The sequence below is a fragment of the Scyliorhinus torazame genome, chromosome 19, assembly GCF_047496885.1.
Source record: "Scyliorhinus torazame isolate Kashiwa2021f chromosome 19, sScyTor2.1, whole genome shotgun sequence".
Lineage (NCBI taxonomy): Eukaryota > Metazoa > Chordata > Chondrichthyes > Carcharhiniformes > Scyliorhinidae > Scyliorhinus > Scyliorhinus torazame.
The window spans coordinates 93,356,735-93,379,422 of record NC_092725.1 but is presented as its reverse complement, the minus strand read 5'-3'; the positions used below and the strand labels follow the sequence as shown (position 1 = coordinate 93,379,422).

The following is a 22,688-nucleotide window of genomic DNA, read 5'->3' as shown; positions in this document are numbered from 1 at the left end:
CGGGGATAGGGTGGAGGCATGGTCCTAAGTAGGGTGCTCTTTCCAAGGGCCGGTGGAGACTCGATGGGCTGAATGGCCTCCTTTTGCACTGTAGGGATTCTATGATTCTATTCTATTCTAGTTCAGCACAGGCTGAAGATCTATTCTGCACAGTTGCCGTGCAAAAGTTCGATGACGTCACCTCCGGTCATATCATGCATGCATTATCTTAAAGTGCCCTGTTCAGCTTCATTGCTGCTGGTAAGACATTACTATAAATGCACAGCAGAAAATGATTTCGAGGAGCTCTTATATAAGTATAACAGATATTAAACAATAATGCCTAGGTTAATAAAGGAATTCTATCTCTAGACTTGATTATTTCAATGTACCAGTGGTTGCCTTCCCACTCTCCACCCTCTGCAAACGTGAAGCCACTAAGCACCATTGCCTGTGCCCTGACTAACAACAAGTCCCATTCATCATCACCCCTGTTCCCAGTAACCAAATTGATACCTGGTCCAGCAACATCTCTATTTTAAAATTCTTATCCCTATTTTCAAATCCTCCCCTAATCTTGTCCCTTCCTATCTTTGTAATGTCCCCCTACCCCGTAGCCCTGTGGGATCTCTTCTCTTCTCCAATTTTGGCTTCTTGAGCACCTACCGTTTTAATTGCTCCACCAGTGGTGGCTGTGTCTTCAATTTGTCAAGGCCCTAAATCTGAATTTATCTCCCTACACATCTCCTTTTTACCTCCCTCTCTTCCTTTAAGATGCTCTTTCAAACCTACATCATTTGGTCAGGCTCTAATTGGCCTGATGCCCTTCTGTGACTCAGTGTCATCCTCTCTGAAACACTTTGAGACACATTACTACATTAAGGACGCCGCAGGAATAAAAGGTTCTTTATTTGTTGAATCTCAACAGCCCTGGGTAGAGTGAATTGTAAACCCGATTGTCTTTCAACTTGTGCGTGCTTCATTAACCAAGTTGAAACAGTTAGATGCTTCAAGGTATGGCTTGGCTTAGTTAGTAGCCACTCAGCAGAATTTGAGCATTTAGTTTTAACCAACACCTTTACTTCAGTCCTGAGGGAGTGTTGCACGAATGGAGATGCCATTTCTCAGGAGGAGATGTTAAACTGAGGCTAGGGGCTGGATTCTCTGCACCCTGACACCAAAATCGCGCCCCCCGATTCTCCGGGCCCTGAAAAGTGGTGTAGTCGGAGAGTGTGCCGCCCTGCGTATCCCGTATCTGCGGCCATTGCTGGAGGCCCGCCCCGCCATTCTCCACCCTCGACCAGCCGAAGGCTACTGATGGTCCTGCCATTCGGGATGTTCACGTGGCTGCTGCGGACTCAGCCCGCGGCTGCCATGATCGGGGTGGGCCAATCAGAGGGCAGGGGTGCTTCATACGGGATCGGGCAATTTTTGGGTGGGCGGTCAGGGTCGGGCACGCGGCCAATCAGGCGCACTATTTGGGAGGTCCAGCTCTGCGGACTGAGTACGCCATGGAGCACGGCGCAGCTGCTGGAGACCACCACCTTGCGCGGACTCGGAACCAAAACTGTGGGGGCCCATATCTGCAACTAAAGCTGCGAGGTTCCCAACGAGTCCCTGCTAGCTCCCTGCAGGGTTATGAATTAGTGGTCTTTTCAGACCAGTTTTTCTGGCATTAAAGGCCACAGTTTTTACAACAGCGTGGGGACATAGTCCCTGAAATGGACAATCCAGCCCCAGATGTACAAAATCCCATCTCAACAAAGAGCTGGTTGGGGTTCTCCCAGTGCCCCAGGTGAGCTTCCCGAAACCAGTTTCACCTGAAGAATGCAGATTAACTGCCTAAACATTTCTTGAAATGCTTTTGTAACATTCTAAATCAAAAAACACTTAAATGCATGAGAGAGAGGAAGAAACCGAGAGAGAAAGGGAGCAAGAGGAATGGAAGGTTATGCTGTTACGTAGAATCATGGGGCTGGTTTAGCAGACTGGGCTAAATCGCTGGCTTTTAAAGCAGACCAAGCAGGCCAGAAGCACGGTTCAATTCCCGTACCAGCCTCCCCGAACAGGCGCTGGAATGTGGCGACTAGGGGCTTTTCACAGTAACTTCATTGAAGCCTACTTGTGACAATAAGCGATTTTCATTTCATTTCATTTTCATGGTTCTTAACCTTTTGTTTAAATAAGCTCCTCTCTTGAACCATGATGAGTGCAGCTCCAACAACACTTGTGAAACTGTACACCATTCAGGACAAAGCAGCCCACTTAATTGACACCCCATCCACAACCTTAAATATTCACACTCTCCACCATTGATCCACAGTAGCAGTGTGTACCATTTACAAGATACAACAGCAAATCACCGATGATTCTTTGACAGCACTTTCCAAACCCACAATTTCTACCAATTGGAAGGACAAGGACAGCAGATGCAAGGGAACACCACCATTGCAAGTTCGGCCCCAAGCCATACACCATCCTGACCTCGAACTATGGGTGAGATTCTCTGGCCTCCTGGTGGCGTGTTTCTCAGCAGCAGGAAGCGGTCCATTGTTGGCTGGCAGCGGGATCTTCTGGATTTTCCCGTAAGATTCCCCATTGAATCTACCCAACGCCGCTGGGAAACCCATGGCAGGTGTACGGCGTCAGCAGGACTGGAAGATCCCGCCGGCTTGAACAGCTGGAAAATCTCACCCTGTAGCACCATTACTTTACTGTTACTGAATCAAACTGCTGGAACTCCCTCCCTAACAGCACTGTGGTTGTACCTACACCACATGGACACCAGTGGTTCAAGAAGGCAGCTCACTACCACCTTCTCGGGGCAATTAGCGATGGGCAATAAATGGCAGCTTAGCCAGCAACACCCATATTTTGCAAAAATAAAGCATTTTTTACAAGGCTGAACTTACCCAACGTCAAATACCAGCTTTGGTCTTCCTGATGATGTTCTTTGTACCATTCTAACTCTCCTTCATGCCCGCACCCCTCCTGGATTAGGCAACCCACCCACACTCTACTACCCACATGATGATTGTACTCTAACCCCCAGCTCACAACAAGCCCATGACTGGCCCCAGCTCAATTATTCCTAGACCCTCCTGGAAAGTCTCTAAACAGGAGTCCCTAGACCACTTGAAACCACTGACTAAGATGAAGAGGGTTGGGCAGAGACTTGTGTGGAGCAAAGGCTCTGGCATGGACCAGTTCAACTGAATGCTGTACATTTGATATATTATGGAGAAATAATGCAAATTGATTGCGCCAGTGGACAGAATGCCTCATGCAATATTTACATCATAAATAATAAAAGATAAATACCACAGGTTCTGGAAATTTGAAATAAAAATAGAAAATGCTGGAAACACCCAGCAGGCCTAGCAGCATTTGTGGAGAGAGCAACAAAACATTTCACGTCCAATACGACTGTTTTTCATAACAATATTTGTACCACAGTTTCTCGAAATATATGTTGCTTTGCATCATAACCTTTTAAAATATTTTCTTTTAGTGATACGGGGACAAAACCTCCAGAAAGCTGCATTTTTGGATTAATGATAAACCTCTCTGCTTTTCTGGGTAAGTAAAGAATTTATCACCTTGTTTTGACAGCAGGATTCGATTTGAGTTTGTGCTTTCTGACACACTCAGCTTGTTGTGGATAATTTTCTTGTCAGGTTTCCACTGTTTATTCTGTGTATATATGCAAGTAATATCACACTACGAGAAATATGGAAACAATTAAACTGCAAGTAGTTCTACAGAAGCCTCAGACAATTGGACGAGGTACAAGTAAGACGACCCCAGGGTCAGCAGCTACTCCAGTTAGAAATGGAGGACTTGGAACACGGCATCAGTGACCCACAGTAAATGGAATCTATAGCTCAGAAATAGGTCGACTTCCGGTTGCGGCTATGCGGAGCTAAGCCGCACATTTCGGCGGCTCCCGCTAGAACGGACTTTTGGGCTCTCCAGAGGAGCCCCAACGGAAATTTTTCAACGACTTCCCGTGTGGGAAGGTGAGAGCAAGGTTCCCCTTCCATAGTATATAGAGTGGACCAGAAGTGGAGCGGTCAAAAAAGCGGTTTTGGAGCAGCGAAAGAAGCGAGGGAGAAAAAACAAGAGGGCGGAGATCGAGCGGCATGGGGGCCGGAGCAGCAGGAGTTTCTCAGGCGCTCCGTGGAGGAGCTTAAGAAAGAGGTGCTGGCGCCACTGCTGATGGCGATCGAGGGGCTAAAGGAGACCCAGAAGGCCCACGGGGCGGAGATCCGGGAGGTGCGGGAAAAAGCCGTAGAGAACGAGGACGAGATCTTGGGCCTGGCGGTGAAGATGGAGGCGCACGAGGCGCTGCACAAGAGGTGGGCGGAAAGATTCGAGGACCTGGAGAACAGGTCGAGGAGGAAGAATCTTCGGATTCTGGGTCTCCCTGAAGGGGTGGAGGGGGCCGATGCCGGGGCATATGTGAACACGATGCTCAATTCGCTGATGGGTGCGGAGGCCTCTCCGAGTCCCCTGGAGCCAGTTGGGGCGCATCGGGTCCTGGCGAGGAGATCCAAGGCCAGCGAGCCGCCAAGGGCGGTAGTGGTGAGGTTTCATCGTTTCGTGGACAGAGAGTGTGTCTTGAGATGGGCCAAGAAAGAGCGGAGCAGCAGGTGGGAAAATACGGAGATCCGAATCTATCAGGACTGGAGTACGGAGGTGGCAAAGAAGAGAGCTGGTTTTAATCGGGCCAAGGCGGTGCTGCATAGGAAGGGGGTGAGATTCGGAATGCTGCAGCCAGCGCGATTGTGGGTCACATTTCAGGATCGACACGCCTGAAGAGGCTTGGACCTTTATACAAACTGAAAAGTTGGACTCAAATTGAGGGTCTGTGGTTGTGGGGGGGATGTCGGTTGTATACAGGGTTTTAACTATGCGTAGGGACTGTTCCATGGGTTGGGCGATGGATGGGGATGGGGGAAGAGATCTGATGGGGAGACTGTGAGGGAATGTGGGCGCCGGTGCTGTAGGGAGGGGAGGCCCGGGGATGGGGGAATTGGGATAAGGCCGCAATAGAAGCTGCGCCAGAGGGGGCGGGGCTGGCTCAGGAAAGGCGGGCTTTTTCCCGCGCTAGGGAAGGACCGAGGGGGGGGGGATGGAGGAGCGCACACTGATTGCTGGGGAGGAGGAGGGGGGATTTCCATACCCGGGGGGGGGGGTCAATGGGACGGCGGGGGAGGCCGAGGTCAGCAGGTGACAGCTAACTTACAGGAGTGTTATGGGGGAAGCAAAAGAGCTAGATATCGATCTAGCGGGGGGTGGGGGAAGGGGGGGGGGATATAGGGTTGCTGCTGCATTGGCCGGGGGAGGGCGGAACTGAAAACAGAAGAGGTGGTCGGGGCGGGGGTCCCCCGTCTGGGGGACTGGAGGGTGCGGGAGGCACGGGCATGGGACTGGTCTAGAAAAGGAGATGGCTAGTCGGCAAGGGGGGGGGGGGGGGAGAGAGAGAGCCCCGGGGGGGGGGGGGGGGGGGGGGGGGGGGGGTGGTGTGAGAGCCCCTCCAATCCAGCTGATAACGTGGAACGTGAGGGGCCTGAACGGGCCGGTGAAGAGGGCCCGAGTGTTCGCGCACTTAAAGGGACTGAAGGCAGACGTGGTCATGCTCCAAGAGACACATCTGAAGGTGGCGGACCAGGTCAGGTTAAGAAAGGGATGGGTAGGACAGGTATTCCATTCGGGGCTGGACGTGAAGAATAGAGCGGTGGCAATATTGGTGGGGAAGCGGGTGTCATTTGAAGCCAAGAATATCGTAGTGGATAACGGAGGGCAATATGTGATGGTGAGCGGTAAGTTGCAGGGGACATGGGTGGTGTTGGTAAATGTATACGCCCCGAACTGGAATGATGCTGGATTCATGAAGCGCATGTTGGGGCGCATTCCGGACCTGGAGGTAGGAGGCCTGATAATGGGGGGGGACATCAATACGGTGTTGGACTCAGCACTGGACCGTTCCAGATCGAGGACTGGAAAGAGGCCGGCGGCGGCCAGGGTGCTTAGGGGGTTTATGGATCAGATGGAGGGAATGGACCCGTGGAGGTTTGCCAGGCCGCAGGCCAGGGAATTTTCTTTTTTCTCCCACGTGCACAAAGCCTACTCCCGGATAGATTTTTTTGTTTTGAGCAGGGCGCTAATCCCGAAAGTGGAGGGAACGGAGTACTCGGCCATAGCCATCTCAGACCACGCCCCGCACTGGGTGGAGCTGGAGGTGGGAGAGGAGAGGGACCAACGCCCGCTGTGGCGTCTGGATGTGGGATTACTGGCAGATGAGGAGGTGTGCAGGAGGGTACGGGGGTGCATTGAAAGGTATTTGGAGGCCAACGACAATGGGGAGGTGCAGGTGGGGGTAGTATGGGAGGCGCTGAAGGCGGTGGTCAGGGGAGAGTTAATCTCCATCAGGGCTCACAGGGAGAAGAGAGAGGGCAGGGATAGGGAGAGGTTACTGGGGGGAGATCCTAAGGGTGGACAGGAGATATGCAGAGGCCCCTGAAGAGGGACTACTTAGGGAGCGGCGAAGTCTCCAGACGGAATTCAACCTGTTGACCACAGGGAAGGCAGAGGCACAGTGGAGGAAAGCACAGGGGGCGACGTACGAGTATGGGGAGGAGGCGAGCCGGATGCTGGCACATCAGCTCCATAAGAGGATGGCAGCGAGGGAGATAGGTGGAGCCAAGGATGGTAGGGGAACTACGGTGCGGAGTGCGGTGAAAGTAAATGAGGCATTTAAGGCCTTTTATGAGGAACTGTACAGGTCTCAGCCCCCAGCGGGGGAAGAGGGGATGCGACGATTTCTGGATCAACTGAGGTTCTCGAGGGTGGAGGAACAGGAGGTGGCTGGTTTGGGGGCGTCAATTGGGTTGGAGAAGCTGATTAAAGGACTGGGGAGCATGCAGGTGGGGAAGGCCCCGGGGCCAGATGGGTTCCCGGTTGAGTTTTACAGGAAGTATGCGGACCTGTTAGCCCCGTTGCTGGTGAGGACTTTCAATGAGGCAAAGGAGGGGGGGACCCTGCCCCGACAATGTCCGGGGCGATGATTTCTCTGATCCTGAAGCGGGACAAGGACCCACTGCAATGCGGGTCGTATAGGGGGCAGGGTTTCCGATTTCCGATTTCGCTCCTTAATGTGGACGCTAAGTTGCTGGCAAAAGTGCTGGCTATGAGGATTGAGGACTGTGTCCCGGGGGTGATTCACGAGAACCAGACGGGATTTGTAAAGGGCAGGCCGCTGAACACCAATGTGCGGAGGCTCCTAAACGTGATTATGATGCCATTGGTGAAGGGCCAGGCGGAGATGGTGGCAGCTATGGACGCGGAGAAGGCCTTAGACCAAGTGGAGTGGGAGTATCTCTGGGAAGTGTTGCGGAGGTTTAGGATTGGGGAGGGGTTTATCAGTTGGGTTAGCCCCGGTGGCGAGTGTGGTTACGAATCGGCGGAGGTCGGAGTATTTTCAGCTGTATCGAGGGACGAGGCAGGGGTGCCCCCTGTCCCCCCTGTTGTTTGCAATAGCAATTGAGCCTTTGGCCATGGCGTTAAGGGAGTCTAGGAAATGGAGGGGGGTGGTCCGAGGGGGAGAGGAGCATCGGGTGTCGCTGTATGCGGACGACCTGTTGCTGTATGTGGCAGATCCAGTGGAGGGGATGGTGGAGGTCATGCAGATCCTAAGGGAGTTTGGGGACTTCTCGTGCTATAAGCTATAAGTAGGGTAAAGTGAGCTCTTTGTGGTGCATCCAGGGGACCAGGGAAGAGGGATAGACGACCTACCGTTGAGGAGGGCGGAAAGGAGCTTTCAGTACTTGGGGATCCAGGTAACTAGGAGTTGGGGGGCCCTGCACAAACTTAATTTGACGCGGCTGGTGGAGCAGATGGAGGAGGACTTCAAACGATGGGATGTGTTGCCACTCTCGCTAGCGGGCAGGGTACAGTCGATTAAAATGATGGTCCTCCCGAGGTTTCTTTTTGTGTTCCAGTGCCTTCCCATTATGATTACCAAGGCCTTTTTTAAGCGGTAGGTAGGAGCATCATGGGTTTTGTGTGGGCAAACTAGACCCCGAGGGTAAGGAGGGGGTTTCTGGAGTGTAGCAGGGACAGAGGAGGGCTGGCGTTGCCGAATCTGGGTGGCTACTATTGGACAGCCAACGTGGCGATGATCCGTAAGTGGGTGATGGAGGGAGAGGGGGCGGCATGGAAGAGGTTGGAGATGGCGTCCTGCAAAGGAACGAGCCTGAGGGCGCTGGTGACGGCACCGCAGCCGCTCTCGCCGACAAGGTACACCACGAGTCCGGTGGTGGCGGCAACGCTAAAGATCTGGGAGCAGTGGAGACGATACAGGGGTGAGATGGGAGCCTCGGTGTGGTCCCCGATCAGAGATAACCATCGGCTTGTCCCAGGAAGGATGGACAGGGGGTTTCAGAGCTGGCATCGGGGAGGGATCAGAAGGATGGGGGACCTGTTTATAGATGGGACGTTTGCGAGCCTGGGGGCACTGGAGGAGAAGTTTGGGATACCCCCGGGAAATGCGTTCAGGTACATGCAGGTGAGGGCGTTTGTGAGGCGGCAGGTGAGGGAATTCCCGTTGCTCCCGGCACAGGGGATTCAGGACAGGGTGATTTTGGGTGTATGGGTCGGAGAGGGCAAGGTTTCGGCGATATATCAGGAGATGAAAGAACAGGAGGAGGCTTTGGTAGAGGAGCTGAAGGGCAAATGGGAGGAGGAGTTGGGGGAGGAGATTGAAGAGGGTCTGTGGGCTGATGCCCTGAGTAGGGTTAATTCCTCTTCCTCGTGTGCCAGGCTTAGCCTGATACAGTTTAAGGTTATTCACAGAGCGCATATGACAGGGGCGAGGCTGAGTAGGTTCTTTGGGGGCGAGGATAGATGTGGGAGGTGCTCAGGAAGCCCGGCGAATCACACCCATATGTTCTGGTCGTGCCCGGCACTGGATGGGTTCTGGAGGGGTTTCGCGAGGACTATATCTAAGGTGGTGAAAGTCCAGGTCAAGCCAAGTTGGGGGCTGGCACTATTTGGGGTGGCGGACGAGCCGGGAGTGCAGGAGGCAAAAGAGGCCGGCATTCTGGCCTTTGCGTCCCGAGTAGTCCGGCGGAGGATCTTGCTATTATGGAAAGACGCAAAGCCCCCCAGTGTGGAAGCCTGGATCAATGACATGGCAGGGTTCATCAAGCTGGAGAGGATAAAGTTTGCCTTGAGAGGGTCTGCGCAGGGGTTCTTCAGACGGTGGCAACCGTTCCTAGACTATCCCGCGGAGAAGAAGGTCGGTCAGCAGCAGCAGAAACCCAGGGAGGGAGGGGGGGAGGGGAGGGGGGGGGTGTCTTTCTCGGGGGGGGGGCGGTATATGGGTGGGCAGGGAAGAGGGTTTTCCTAGGGGCACTTGAAAAAGGAAAAACATAAACATATGGGAGAGTCAATGTGTGCGGGGGGGAACCCATTGTACAAGTTCTGTATTATGTTGGATTGATATGTTTATGTTCTGTTCTGTTCCTTCTCTTTTTCATTTTTGTGACGGGGGGGGGGGGTAATTGGTTGAAAATGTTTGTTGGAAAAACTTTGAATAAACATTTTTTTAAAAAGAAATAGGTCATTTGGCCCAGCTGATCCACAGAAGCCTCCTCCAACCCATCTTTATCTAGCTGCAATTGCTCCTATTCCTTTCTCCGTCATGTGTTTCTCTAGCTGCCCTTAAACAAATCCATGCTATTCACCTTAACTTTGCTCTTTCTCTATTGTATTTTCTCTCTGCATCTTTCCCAAACCCATCTCCCACCAACTCCTCTGCCTGGGTCTAATTATTCCACACACTGTAACCCTGCTTAACCCTGCCTGACTTTAATGTTTAACCTGGTCTCCAATGTATAAAACTACAGATTAACAAGTAATATATTAAAAGTCTTGAGCATGTCATACACCTTACACCAAAATCGCAACTTCCTTGGTCACAGTTTGTAGCTGAAGCATTTCTCTCCAGTGCCCCATGTTATGAAATGCCAGTCTCGCTAAAACTGAGTATCGTCTAACCCACCACAAACCGAAGTACTGAATCTGTGCTAGCTCGTCAGTTGATTGATCTCTTTTGCATAATTTTTCAGGTTTGGTGGTTATGTACACTCGCTATAAACTGTTATTGACCTTGAACGAGAGGAAGGCTACAATTAACCTGAAGCTGAATCTTCCTGCATTAATTTGTGGTGCACTTGGCTGCCTCGGAATGTGCATCGTAGCAAATTTTCAGGTACAATATGGATTCTAATGTCAAAGGATCTGGGCCAATTGTTTTGTCCACATGTGCAATACAGTACTGTGCATCCTTCCAGCACACCAACCTCTGCGCTCTTACCCAGTGTGAAACAAGGGGGGGAAGGAAGAAGGGAAGGAAGGCAATGCTCAGCCACTTTGCATATGGCAAGTTCCCACAAGCAATAAAGGCCAGACAATCTGTTTGAGAGATGTTAGTTGAGAAATAAATATTGAGAACATCTGGGGAGAACTCCTCTGCTGTTCTTTAAAATGGTGTTGTGAGATCTTCCAGGTCCACCTGAGCAGGCAGGATTTAACGTATCATCTGAACAGTGGTGTCTCTGATAGTGCAGCACGCTCCCATTACTGCACTAGTCAGTCTCTTTGGATTATAATCACAAATCCTGGAGTGGGACCTTAACCTGCAGCCTTCAGATTCAGAGGCATTAGTGCAATCCAATGAGCCATGGTTAACACATGAAGGCTGTGTGGTACAATTCACCTCAGCAAGAACATATTCTAGTCAATTATGTCCCTTATTAACAGGGATGTGACTTATTTAAAAACAAACAAATAGAAACAAGTTTTGGTTACTTCAATATTTCCTATGTCTTGCGATAAATTTCATGAAGATGCGGTCTGAATTTAAAGAGAATTCGGCAAAGAATTAAATTTTATTCATACACAGGTTGTGGGCTTTACTAGTAAGGCCAGTATTTATTGCCCATCCCGAATTGCCCTTGAGACGATGGCGGTGAGCTGCCTTCTTGAATACAACTGAATGGCTAGCCCTTCCATTTCAGAAGGCAATTAAGAGCCAGCCACATTCTGTGACTCCAGGGGCGGGATTCTCCCCTACCCGGCGGGGCGGGGGGTTCCGGCATAATGGAGTGGCGGGAACCACTCCGGTGTCGGGCCGCCCCAAAGGTGCGGAAGTCTCCGCACCTTTAGGGGCCAAGCCCTCACCTTGAGGGGCGAGGCCCACGCCGGAGCGGTTTCCGCTCCACCGGCTGGTGGGAAAGGCCTTTGGCGCCAAGCCAGCTGGGGCTGAAAGGTCTTCGTCGGGCGACGCGGGTCCACGCATGCGCGGGAGCGTCTGCAGCTGCTGACGCATATGCTGACGCATACGCAGGGGAGGGGGTCTCTTCCGCCTCCGCCATAATGAAGACCATGTCGGCGGGCCTCCTTTCCTCCATCGGCAATGTTATATCCCTGCGCCATTTTTGTGCGGGGCGGCCTGGGGAGGACGGCCACTGCGCATGCGCTAGTTACCGCCTGCCCAACCGCATGCGCGGGACCCAAGGCGCTGTGCCTTTTACGCGGCGCCGGGTCTCCGACGCCGTGCTGAGGTCCCGCCCCTGCAAATCGCGCCATGCCCCTGCCAGCCCCATGGAGTCCCCAGAATGGGATGTGGGAATGGGTGCTGACGCCGGAGTAAAACACTCCGGTTTTTACTCTGGCGTCGGCACTTAGACTCCTCTTGGGAGAATCCCACCCGTCATCTCTCCCTGTTTCTTCCGGAATTAGATCGACCTCTGTTAATCTTTTTAATATTGTCAACAGTTCATTCCTGTATAAATTATAAGGTACATAAAGTTTACAGAATATAGTAGACTCGACTATTAATCTAACCCCTCAATCCTCCCACCACTGATATCTTGATTTAGAATTAGTTCTATAATCTGCGTACTTTCCTGTTTGATTAAAATCTAGGATCACTGCACTGCATTTGGAAATCACTGATTCCTGACACCTTTTGAAAACTCATTGCATGCAAAATTAAGGCGGTGACATTATCAAAACAGTGTCAGGTGTGAGAAGTTAAAATCTTCATGCAAATGTTTGCCCCAATACTAAGGCAAATTTTGAGATTGAAGGCAGTGAAACAAAGTTCTGCCCCAAAGCTTGAAGAAGTTTGTTATTTGTTTGTATGACAAGTATATGCAAACTGTGATCAGCATGCCAGGAAGGGATGATTTTAATATCTTGTACATTCAAGACATGTTCAAAGGGAATGTCGAGTAGGAAATTAAAGCCTAGATTTTCTACTCGGACAAAATCCTGTGTGTAAATATAGTGAGGCTCAGTTGTGTCTGATCGTGTGTTGTTTGCCTCCCTTGCAGTTTCCCGGCTCAGTTGGTGTGTAGTGTAGTAGAGTCAACAGATTCTCTCTTTGGAAATTGGAAACTTGCCAGAATCACCCTGCTCCTGAGAGCAAACATAAGATACAATGTTGCTCTGTTTCTCTGGTTATGAATATGGCGGTCAATATGGTCGCCTTCCTTAATCCTAATTATGTTTGCTTTAGAGTAGCCAGGTATCCCTCGATACCGCCACAAGGTTCAAACCCGAATACTGATCAAAGAGCCAATACACCAGTTAGTTAGTTCAAAGTCAATACTATTTATTTATACACACAGTAATATCTACTCATGCACAAAGTACTACAAATTAAACTATCTCTAATGCTAACATCTATACTTGGCTTCGGGTGCCCACTCAGTCAGAGGAACAATGGCCGTTGTTCGGATCTGAGGTTGTTGGGTTCGAAGTGGTACAGGAGAACAGCTAAGGTCGTCCATCTGGTAGCGAGCGTTGACCTTGGACTTATTTGCTTCTGGTGTAGCTGGTGGATGGGTCTCTCCGCTTTGAGAGCCAAATCCAAGAGAGCGATTCTCTCGTCGGGGTTCCTTCTTATACCCGGAGGGGCTTTGCGCGCTTTTAGGCGGGCCTTAAACTTGGCCCCAATTAATTGGGCCGCTTCTCGATCACTGGTATTGATCTTGACCAATGAATGGGTGGGTGCCCTGATGGCTGGGTGTGTCTATGGTGGCTGTTGGCCTTGCTTTCGGTTGGGGAACTGGCGCCGGGATGTCTGAAACCGTATCGGTTGCTTGAGTGGTTTTCCTTTGTTCCCGGAGATGGGCCATCAATATGCGAATTGACCTATAGTTTCAATTCCGTCTGGGAGCTGTTTCTCCAATTATGCATACAGGCTCTGTGCCTGCTTGGTTTCCTAACATTGTCCACAGTTCCTTACATTCTTTGCGAGTGTCCATTTTGTATTCTGGAAGTGGCCATCCCAGATGGCTACAACAATTGGTGATTACTTATATTTCTAAAGAAGTGAGGAGCCACTCCAATTATATTGAATTCTATAATCTTGCAGCACAGAAGCATTTGGCCTGTGCTAGCTCTTTGAAAGAGCTATGCAATTATCACAATTGCCTCCTCTTTCCCTATATTCCTGTACATTTTTCTTTATCAAGCTCTTTTGAAAGTTATTGAATCTGCTTCCACCATCCTCTCAGGCAGGATCTTCGAGATCAAATAACATGCTGTATAAAACAATATTCTCTGCGGTGATATGCCTGTATACAGTTCTGTATATAGTTAGCAATGCAACCTCTGACCAGCTTGTGGCATTAGAGATCTATCGCGTGGTGTGAGACATCCACCAGTTGGTAGTAGGTCATACAAGAAGATAGTCGCACGTATAGTAGCTCCAGGAGAATTCACTTAATTAATTTAGTAGTCATTGTCTGTATTATAGTTTGTTAGTAATCTTTCCACGTGTTTGTTAATAAATCATCTTTCTAGTTAAACAATTAGATGTTCTATGTACATCATTACAATGGTTACATCACACAACACAACATGGTACTAGGATTGCAGAACACTTAAAGGTAACAACGGAGAAGACATGGCAAAATAGGCTTAAGAACGAAAAGAGATTCCTCTGCCGATCTGGTGAACTATGGTCATCTGCAACTCAAAGCAAGAAAAGGCTAGAGATGGAAGGTTTGAAGGCACCCTACCAGCTTCAAGTCTCAGGTAATGTAGATGAAAATTGGCGTGTTTTCAAGCTGCAATTTAGACTCTATGTTGCTGCCCTTGACCTGCAGGCACAGCCTGACAAGAGGCGTATTGCGTTGCTGCACAAAGTAGCAGGTCCTCAAGCAATAGAAATATACAATACCTTGCCTTTTTGATAGTGAAGATGAAAGCAAGAGCTATGATGAGGTAATAAAATACTTTGATCGGCATTGCTCTCTGAAAAAAAAAGAAACAATTGAACATCACATATTTCGTACACATACCCAAAAAGCAGGCAAATCTTGATAGCTTTGTAACCAACTTGAAGGTGCAGTCATGCAATTTTAGTATTCTAAAGTCATCAATGATCCACGATCAGATAGTGTTTGGGATATCGAATGTTAAAGTACGTGAGAGGTTATTATGGGAAGAAGACCTGAAATTAAAAAATGCTATCATGATCTGCCATGCAAATGGGCTAGCTGCACATCAGGTCAGTACGCTCAACCTAAAACATTTTGGCGCCAATCTAGAAGAAGATGCCAGCACCATCAGCACTGTGACACAGTTCAATAAAAAAACGTGGTCTCAGTATGGGCGGCCATTTTAAGCGGGCGATCAGGTCCAGCATCTTGTGCCAACGATGCGCAGTCATCATGGGTCCCGGCAATATCCAGCATTTGGGAGAGTATGTTCCAAGTGTGGCCGTACAAATCATTTTACGAAGCAGTGTTTTTTGTGTCCTACAGTGGACCAAACACGGTCAGTCAATGCATTTGATGAGATGTCCTTTGAAGAATTGTTTTTCAGTGATCTGATTTTGACTAAGGACGCGATGAGTCCGAGTATGAAAAGTGAAGAAGTCTTACTCACCAGTTGTGACAATAGTGCTGGTTAAGTTGATACCATCGAAGACAGATGGACAATTCCAGTGATGCTGAATGCCACATTGATAAAATGCGAGCTCGCCACCGGGAGCGAGGGCCAACCTCCTCAGTTTGCCAGACTTGAACAGGCTGCAAGTTAAACCAAAAGTTGTCAATCAAATGTGATTACTGACAGACTACAGTGGGAACGAGATTGAGACGCTAGGTGCATGTTAACTCAAAGCATGGGTCCACAACAGAGATCACATCATACCATTTTCCATTGTGGACACGAAACGCAAATAGGAACGGATGCATGTGAGGCCCTGAACCTAGTTGAGCGACTGTACATTCCAGACAGTGCTGCGACGGAGTGTCATTGCGACTGACAACAAGATATAATGTCGCAGCATCCGGTGAGATACAAGCAAATGTTAAAGTGGAGGACAACGAACCAGATGAAGAGGTGACGGAACCAAAGGGAATTCCAGAATTCTGGTTAACAGTCTTCAAGAATGTGAATTTGCTCAGGTCATGATACAGGAGCATGTTGAGCCTATATTAAAGTATCTACAAAATGTAAGTGTAAATGTTCAGAGCTTGAACAGCCCATGAGCTTCACTCTGGAATTTAAGTTTGAGCCAAATGATTATTTCACAAATGAGGTAGTCATGAAAGTATACCAGATGGAGTTGCAGTCTGACGAGTTTGACTTTTTATTCTTTGACGAACCAGAAATCACGGGATGCGCAGGGTTCCAGATTGACTGGAAGAAAGAACAAAAGTCTCACTGAGAACCGTTAAAACAAAGCCGAAAGATAAGGGTCGATTATTCATAAAACAGTTACAAAAACTGTACCAAATGACTCTTTCTTCAATTTCTTCAGTCGTCCTGAAGTTCCACAACATGGGAGTGTTGGATGAAAGTTCTGCAGCTAAACTCGCTGCTGACTTTGAAATTAGTCACTTCTCGTGTGAATACATAATTCCACGTGCAATATCGTACTTTACAGGAGAAGCAATTGGAGATGATAATGACTCCGATGCTGATTATTACGATGATAATTACAGCGACCATGATTACAATGAAGAAAGTGGAGACTCAGATGGTGAGCTAGATGATGAGAACGAGTATGAAACGGTATTCAGGTGGTTTGGCAGGAGTGACGAGGTGATCACAAGGGATCAGTCTGCGCAGCACAATGTCAAGTGTGAAAACTCTAAGATGGCGTATGCAGAGGCTGAAAGTGAGATAGCAGTAGCAGACACATCAGATGAGAGTAACTCGATTGTGAACATACTGGTAACTGAAGAAATAATCCCCATCTGGTGAAACTGGCTCCAGAGTAATACGGTGAATCATCTCATACCTATGAAATGGTTCCTGTAGTGGACCCCCCAATACTCGACGCCACTCCACCAAAAGACGTGCTGGAAGAGCAGATGGGTATATCTGCATGCAGCTCTACAACAGAAGACGAAGCATATATTGTCCTATCAAGTGAGGATGAGCCACCAGTTGCAGCTCAAACACAAAATAAAGAAGCAACGGCTAACATTGATCCAGCCCAGACACCGGAGTGCGAGGCTCTGCAGATTGTTCCTGAAGTGGATAGCACAGTTGCTTCACAGCTCCAGGGTCCCAGGTTCGATTCCCGGCTTGGGTCAGTGTCTGTGTGGAATCTGCACTTTCTCCCCGCGTCTGCGTGGGTTTCCTCTGTGTGCTCCAGTTTCCTCCCACAGTCCAAAGATACGCAGGTTAGGTGGATTGGCCATGCTAAATTGCCCTTAGTATCCAAAAACATTGGGTGGGGTTGGTGGGTTATGGGTATAGGGTGAAGGAGTGGGCTTAGGGCTGGTGTAGACTCGATGGGCCGAGTGGCCTCCTTCTGCACTATGAATTTTATGATTCTATGTGGATGCAACCACGGATCAACCAAAAGTCCTTGATCCAGCTAAGTCTCCGAAATCAGCTATGGTGCCACAAAAGCCAGAGTCAGCCTGCACAGCAGACGATCCAAAAGCAGTTACTGTGACAAAATCGCCCGAAGCAACCAGTCCCATGGCAGAGTCCAGCAGCATGACAGATGCTACTAAAGCAAAAAACAAAAAGTGGAGCAGTCGGAGGATCCCTCCCATGAGAAGGAAGAGGAAGTAAAGAAGGGTTGAGGCTACAGTGGGTCGACCGAGTAGCACCGGCGACACTGAAGAAGAAGGCATCGGCAATGTAGCCGGCAGGCAAGAAAGCACACAAAGACGCAATAACAATCATTGTGTTAGAAAATTGAAAAAGCTGGTGACTCAGAGAAAACCAGCAAGAAAACAGGTCTTCAGGACGCATCGCGTTGAGAGGCTAAACAAGTTGGTGGTACAAAAAAGACCAGCCAGAAAACCGGTCTTCCAGAAGTTAAAGTGACATAGAATAGCCGATAAAAGATAAGACCAATGGGATGATGTCGTTGTGAATTACCAATAAGCTGTGCACAAGAGACATGTTTAAAATCATCAGGCATATCATGTTGCGTGAAGCACAGTTGCAACTGTACATATGACATGTGTAAATTTACAATGCAGATCCTGTTTTGTAAGACACAGTGATATTCAAATGTAAATGTTAACAGATCCAGAGGAAGGGGGATGTGGTGATATACCTTTGCACAGTTCTGTATATAATTAGCAATGTGACCTCCGAACAGCTGGTGGCGACAGCGATCTATCACGTGAAGCGAGACATCCGCCAGTTGGTAGTACGTTGTACAAGAAGATGGTCGCACCTAGAGCAGCTCCAGGAGAAGTCACTGAATTCATTTAGTAGCCATTGTCTGTATTATAGTTTGTTACTGTTTGTTAATAAATCACCGTTCTAGTTAAACAACTAGATGTTCTGTGTACATCATTACAACGGCTATATCACTGAACACCCCATTCTCCTCCTCTCCCCTCTGGTTCTTTCATCAACGGCCTTGGATGTGTGTCCTCTGGTTTCTAAATCTCCTTATTGACTCCAATCAAATGAGATGATTTTATTAATGCCACAACTTTCACTTTCTGGATATTTCACTTTAATTATTTTTGTCTTGTGCTTAGGAAACTGCTTTGAGAAATGTTCATGACATTGGGGCACTACTGGCTTTCATCATGGGAACCGTATACCTTGTGTTGCAGAGTTTGATTTCCATCAAAATGATGCCTTACCATCACACTGCTCTGGTATGTTACTTTAGGTCAATGCTGGCTATAGCATCTGTCATAGCCACCATCCCTAGTATCCTTTTTGTGGTGGAGTGTTATCTTCTTGATTGATCTTATCAGGAACATCATAAAACAATGGGGATCATTTGGACTTTGAGCATTGGTGTAAATTTCTGAAGGTTAATCCGTAGCTAGTTTTACATGGATTGATACAGCAGAGAAGGAGGCCATTCAGCCTATCTTGCCTTTGGAAAGGAACGAAACAATCCCAACTTGACTGCTGCTCTGGCATACCGTGTAATTTGCTTGGAGCCTATTACAGTCATCGAGTAGAGAGGACTGAGAGGCGAACTGAAAGAGGACTTGAAGATTCTGAAATGAATTAATGGGGGAGGTGCGGAGAAGCTATTTCCATTTGAGAGTACGATCTGAAATAAATTAAACAAATAGAAACAGCGATACATAGAAAATAGGAACAGGAAATGCATTCCGTCCTTTGAGCCTGCTCCGCTATTCAACGTGATCATGGCTGATCTTCTAACTCAATGTCTGACTCTCCCCATACCCCTTGATGCACTTAAGAGTCCAGAAATCTAACTATTTCCTTCTTAAATATATGCAGTGACTTGGCCTCCACAGCTTTCTGCAGAGAGAATTCCATAGGTTCACCATCCTCTGAGAGAAAACATTTCTCCGAATCTCACTCCTGAATGGCCTACCACGTATCCTGAGATTGTGATCCCTTGTTCTAGATTCCCCAATCAGAGGAAACACATTCCCCCATCCAGTCTGTCCAGCAAGTCAGAATTTTATACATTTAAATTAGCCGATCTCTCTAAGTTCCATGAAGTACTAGTGGACACAGTATGTGGAGTTTCTGACCATAGGAAATAGCTGAGGAGGGGGTTGGATAAACACATGAGGGAGTAAGGAATAGAAGGACATGTTGACTGGGTGAGATGAAGATGGGTGGGAGGAGGTTCAAGTGGAACATGAATTAATTGAATGGCCTGTTTCTGTGCTGTAAATACATTGTCATAATGTGCGGCTAGCTGTGATTGTAAACCCCAATGACCATTCAATGCAGGAGGAGCACTGCTTCTAGAATTCAGTCAGGTTCAATGGCACGCACTGAAAATTTGAAAAAACCAGGAGCACATTTCGAGGATGCAAACTCCTGAGCAACATCTTGGGACATTTATTGATGGAAACTAATAAAGTAAAAAAGTGAACATTGGGAATTATCATGCAAAGGCCAGCAAAGTCTCTCCAGATTAATTTGGAATGTGTAGAGCTGCAGAAAAAGAATCACTAATTTAAGTGAGGCGAGCCAATTAATGGAGAGCTCTCGACTCCTACACAATCTGGAGTTAGGAACTTTCCTGAACCTTCTGGGTTCTGTTAAGTGTTGCAAACTGTTTCCTATCTGCTTCTGAAGAGTGGAAAATTCCCATACCATGTTGCCAATGACTAACAAAAGTCTCTGAAGTCTAGCAGTTAATGTTGATGATTCATGATCACTTCCTGTGGATGAAATCAGTTCACCCAGAGCTGGTTAAAGAATGTTTCGGTTTTCAATCTGTGATGAGGAGTGTAGTTGTGTTTTTAATCATTAAGGCAGGAAAGTGTCAAGTTATCTACTTTGGACCGATGGAAGAGAGGTCAGAGAATGTTCTAAATGTTTAAGAAGCCATGATCTATCGAGTAGAGAAACTTGGGGGCGAGTACAAAAATCACGAAAAACTAGCTAAGTACAAAATATTGTTTTTAAAAAATTGAATGTTGGTCTTTATCTCAAGGGGTCTGGGATACAAAGTGGTGGAAGTTATATCACAGCTTTGGAGAGGTTCAGGTCAAACCCTATCCAAAATATCTGAGTGCAGAAACTGAAGTCTGAAACCACAGACTGAAATCAGGATATCCGTGCTGCAAACACACTGTTGAAGAGCAGCAGCAATCCGTGGTTGGAACAATTTCCCCAAGTTTTACTGTTGTTGGGAAGCCTTGTGTTCCGCTGATGCATCAGAGAATATTAGGTGTCTGTGGTTTCCTCAATGTGTGGAATTTCCCCGCAGCAGCATGATATTAAGAATAAATCAGAATTGAATACCGTGCATCTTAGTATCTGTTAGAAATGTCTCTGTATGTGTCATAATTACCTTCACCACTGTTGTGGTGGCAGCAGGTCAGCCATTTTGCACTCAGGAAGATCTCAGAGGCAGCATTGTGATGAATAAGGAGATAATTTTTCTGTCAGTGGCATTGGCTATGGAAGGAATGCCGGCCAGAATACTGGCAGAAATGGCTCCTCTGTAAATCTTGAACAGCCAGATAGGATCTTGGTATAACGTCTCATTTAAAGAAAGAAAATCTTCTCTACTACCTCTGACACAGTGGCTAGCACTGCAGTCTCACAGCACCAGGAACCGGTTTCAATTCCAGCCTTGGGTAACTGACTGTGTGGAGTTGCACATTCGCCTCGTGTGTGCATATGTTTCCTCCGTGTGCTTCAGTTTCCTCCCACAGTCCAAAGATATGCAGATTAGGTGGACTGGCCACGTTAAAATTGCCCCTTAATATCTAAAGGTCAGTTGGGATTGTGGGAATAGGGTGAGTGGGCCTAGTCAGGTGCTCTTTTGGAGCGTCGGCGCAGACTCAATGGGCTGAATAGCCTCCTGCGCTGTAGGGATTCTATGATTCACAGTCTCAGGATGTTCTATGAAGCTTTACAGACAATGAAGCATATTATTTTTGGATGTGCAGGCACTGTAGTAATACAGGAAATGCAGCAACCAATGTGCACACAGCAGACTCCGACAGACAGCAGTGAGACAGTAACCAGCACATCTTTTTTAGTGATTGTGTTTGAGGGATAAATATTTACACAGGACACTGAACAAAAAGTTTCAGCTTTTTTTTTTTGCAAAATATTTTTTTTTAAATTTATTCTTTCATGGGAGGGAGTTGGCAAGACCAGTATTTATTGCCCATCCCTAATTACCCTTGAACGGAATGGCTTGCCAGACCATTTCAGATGGCAGTTAAGAGTCAACCACATTTCGTGGCCTGGAGTCACATGTAGGCCAGACAGGGTAAGGATGGCAGACTTTCTTCCCTAAAAAATATTAGTGAGCCAGATGGTTTTTACAATTGATGATAGTTATCAAGTTCACCGTTACTAAGATTGTCTTTATCGTCCAGATTTTTATTAATTGAATTTAAATTCCACCAGCTTTACCTGGGCCTCTGGATTACTAGACTAGTGCCATTACCACGATGCCACCATCTCCCCCATGGGATCTTTTGCATCCACTTTGAGAGGGCAAGCGGGCCCTTGTATAATGTTTCAACCAAAAGAGGGCATCGCTAGAAAAGCGACACTCCAAAACGGCACTGCTCTGTCAATTCAGATTATATATTAGTGTCCTTGTCAGAGATTGCAACCCACCGTGATCCAGATGTGAAAATGCTACCAATCTGGCCAAGCTGACAGCCAGTCTGTTTCAGCTCAGAGCTCTCTTTAGTCCTGTGAAGAATTTTAGAGACAAAGGGCGCAATCGACCCCAATGGGAACAGACCCTTATAGCACAAGAGTAACCGTGTGCTTCCTGGCACTCAGAGTGGCGAGAAACACCCCGCTATCTAATGGCCATTCGAATACATCAGGGGCCTCAATGGGGAAACTCCTCGACAAGGCCGCACTTGACCCCGTTTTCTGCACTGAGGACCTTCGCTCGCGGGAACTCGTCCATGCAGCGAGTTTGGGACACAAAGAACAAAGAACAAAGAACAAAGAAATGTACAGCACAGGAACAGGCCCTTCGGCCCTCCAAGCCCGTGCCGACCATACTGCCCGACTAAACTACAATCTTCTACACTTCCTGGGTCCGTATCCTTCTATTCCCATCCTATTCATATATTTGTCAAGATGCCCCTTAAATGTCCCTATCGTCCCTGCCTCCACTACCTCCTCCGGTAGTGAGTTCCAGGCACCCACTACCCTCTGCGTAAAAAACTTGCCTCGTACATCTACTCTAAACTTTGCCCCTCTCACCTTAAACCTATGCCCCCTAGTAATTGACCCCTCTACCCTGGGGAAAAGCCTCTGACTATCCACTCTGTCTATGCCCCTCATAATTTTGTATACCTCTATCAGGTCGCCCCTCAACCTCCTTCGTTCCAGTGAGAACAAACCGAGTTTATTCAATCGCTCCTCATAGCTTATGCCCTCCATACCAGGCAACATTCTGGTAAATCTCTTCTGCACCCTCTCTAAAGCCTCCACATCCTTCTGGTAGTGTGGCGACCAGAATTGAACACTATACTCCAAGTGTGGCCTAACTAAGGTTCTATACAGCTGCAACATGACTTGCCAATTCTTATACTCAATGCCCCGGCCAATGAAGGCAAGCATGCCGTATGCCTTCTTGACTACCTTCTCCACCTGTGTAGCCCCTTTCAGTGATCTGTGGACCTGTACTCCTAGATCTCTTTGACTTTCAATACTCTTGAGGGTTCTACCATTCACTGTATATTCCCTACCTGCATTAGCCC

At 48.0% G+C, this 22,688-nt stretch overlaps 1 protein-coding gene across 4 annotated transcripts in view; it reads left to right on the top strand.

Annotated features, from left to right (window-relative positions):
* dram1 (DNA-damage regulated autophagy modulator 1) overlaps positions 1-22,688 on the top strand; it is a 110,389-nt gene that overhangs the window by 19,239 nt on the left and 68,462 nt on the right. For 3 of the 4 annotated variants that reach the window (XR_011936506.1, XM_072484778.1, XM_072484779.1), the window contains exons 2-4: positions 3,491-3,558; positions 10,113-10,255; positions 18,030-18,207. Coding sequence is in view for 3 of the 4 variants with exons in the window: in XM_072484778.1 (XP_072340879.1) it covers positions 3,491-3,558; positions 10,113-10,255; positions 18,030-18,207 (389 nt within the window). In the remaining variant the exon portion in view is untranslated. The remainder of the gene's footprint in view (positions 1-3,490; positions 3,559-10,112; positions 10,256-18,029; positions 18,208-22,688) is intronic. The other variant, XM_072484780.1, reaches the window with a different exon arrangement.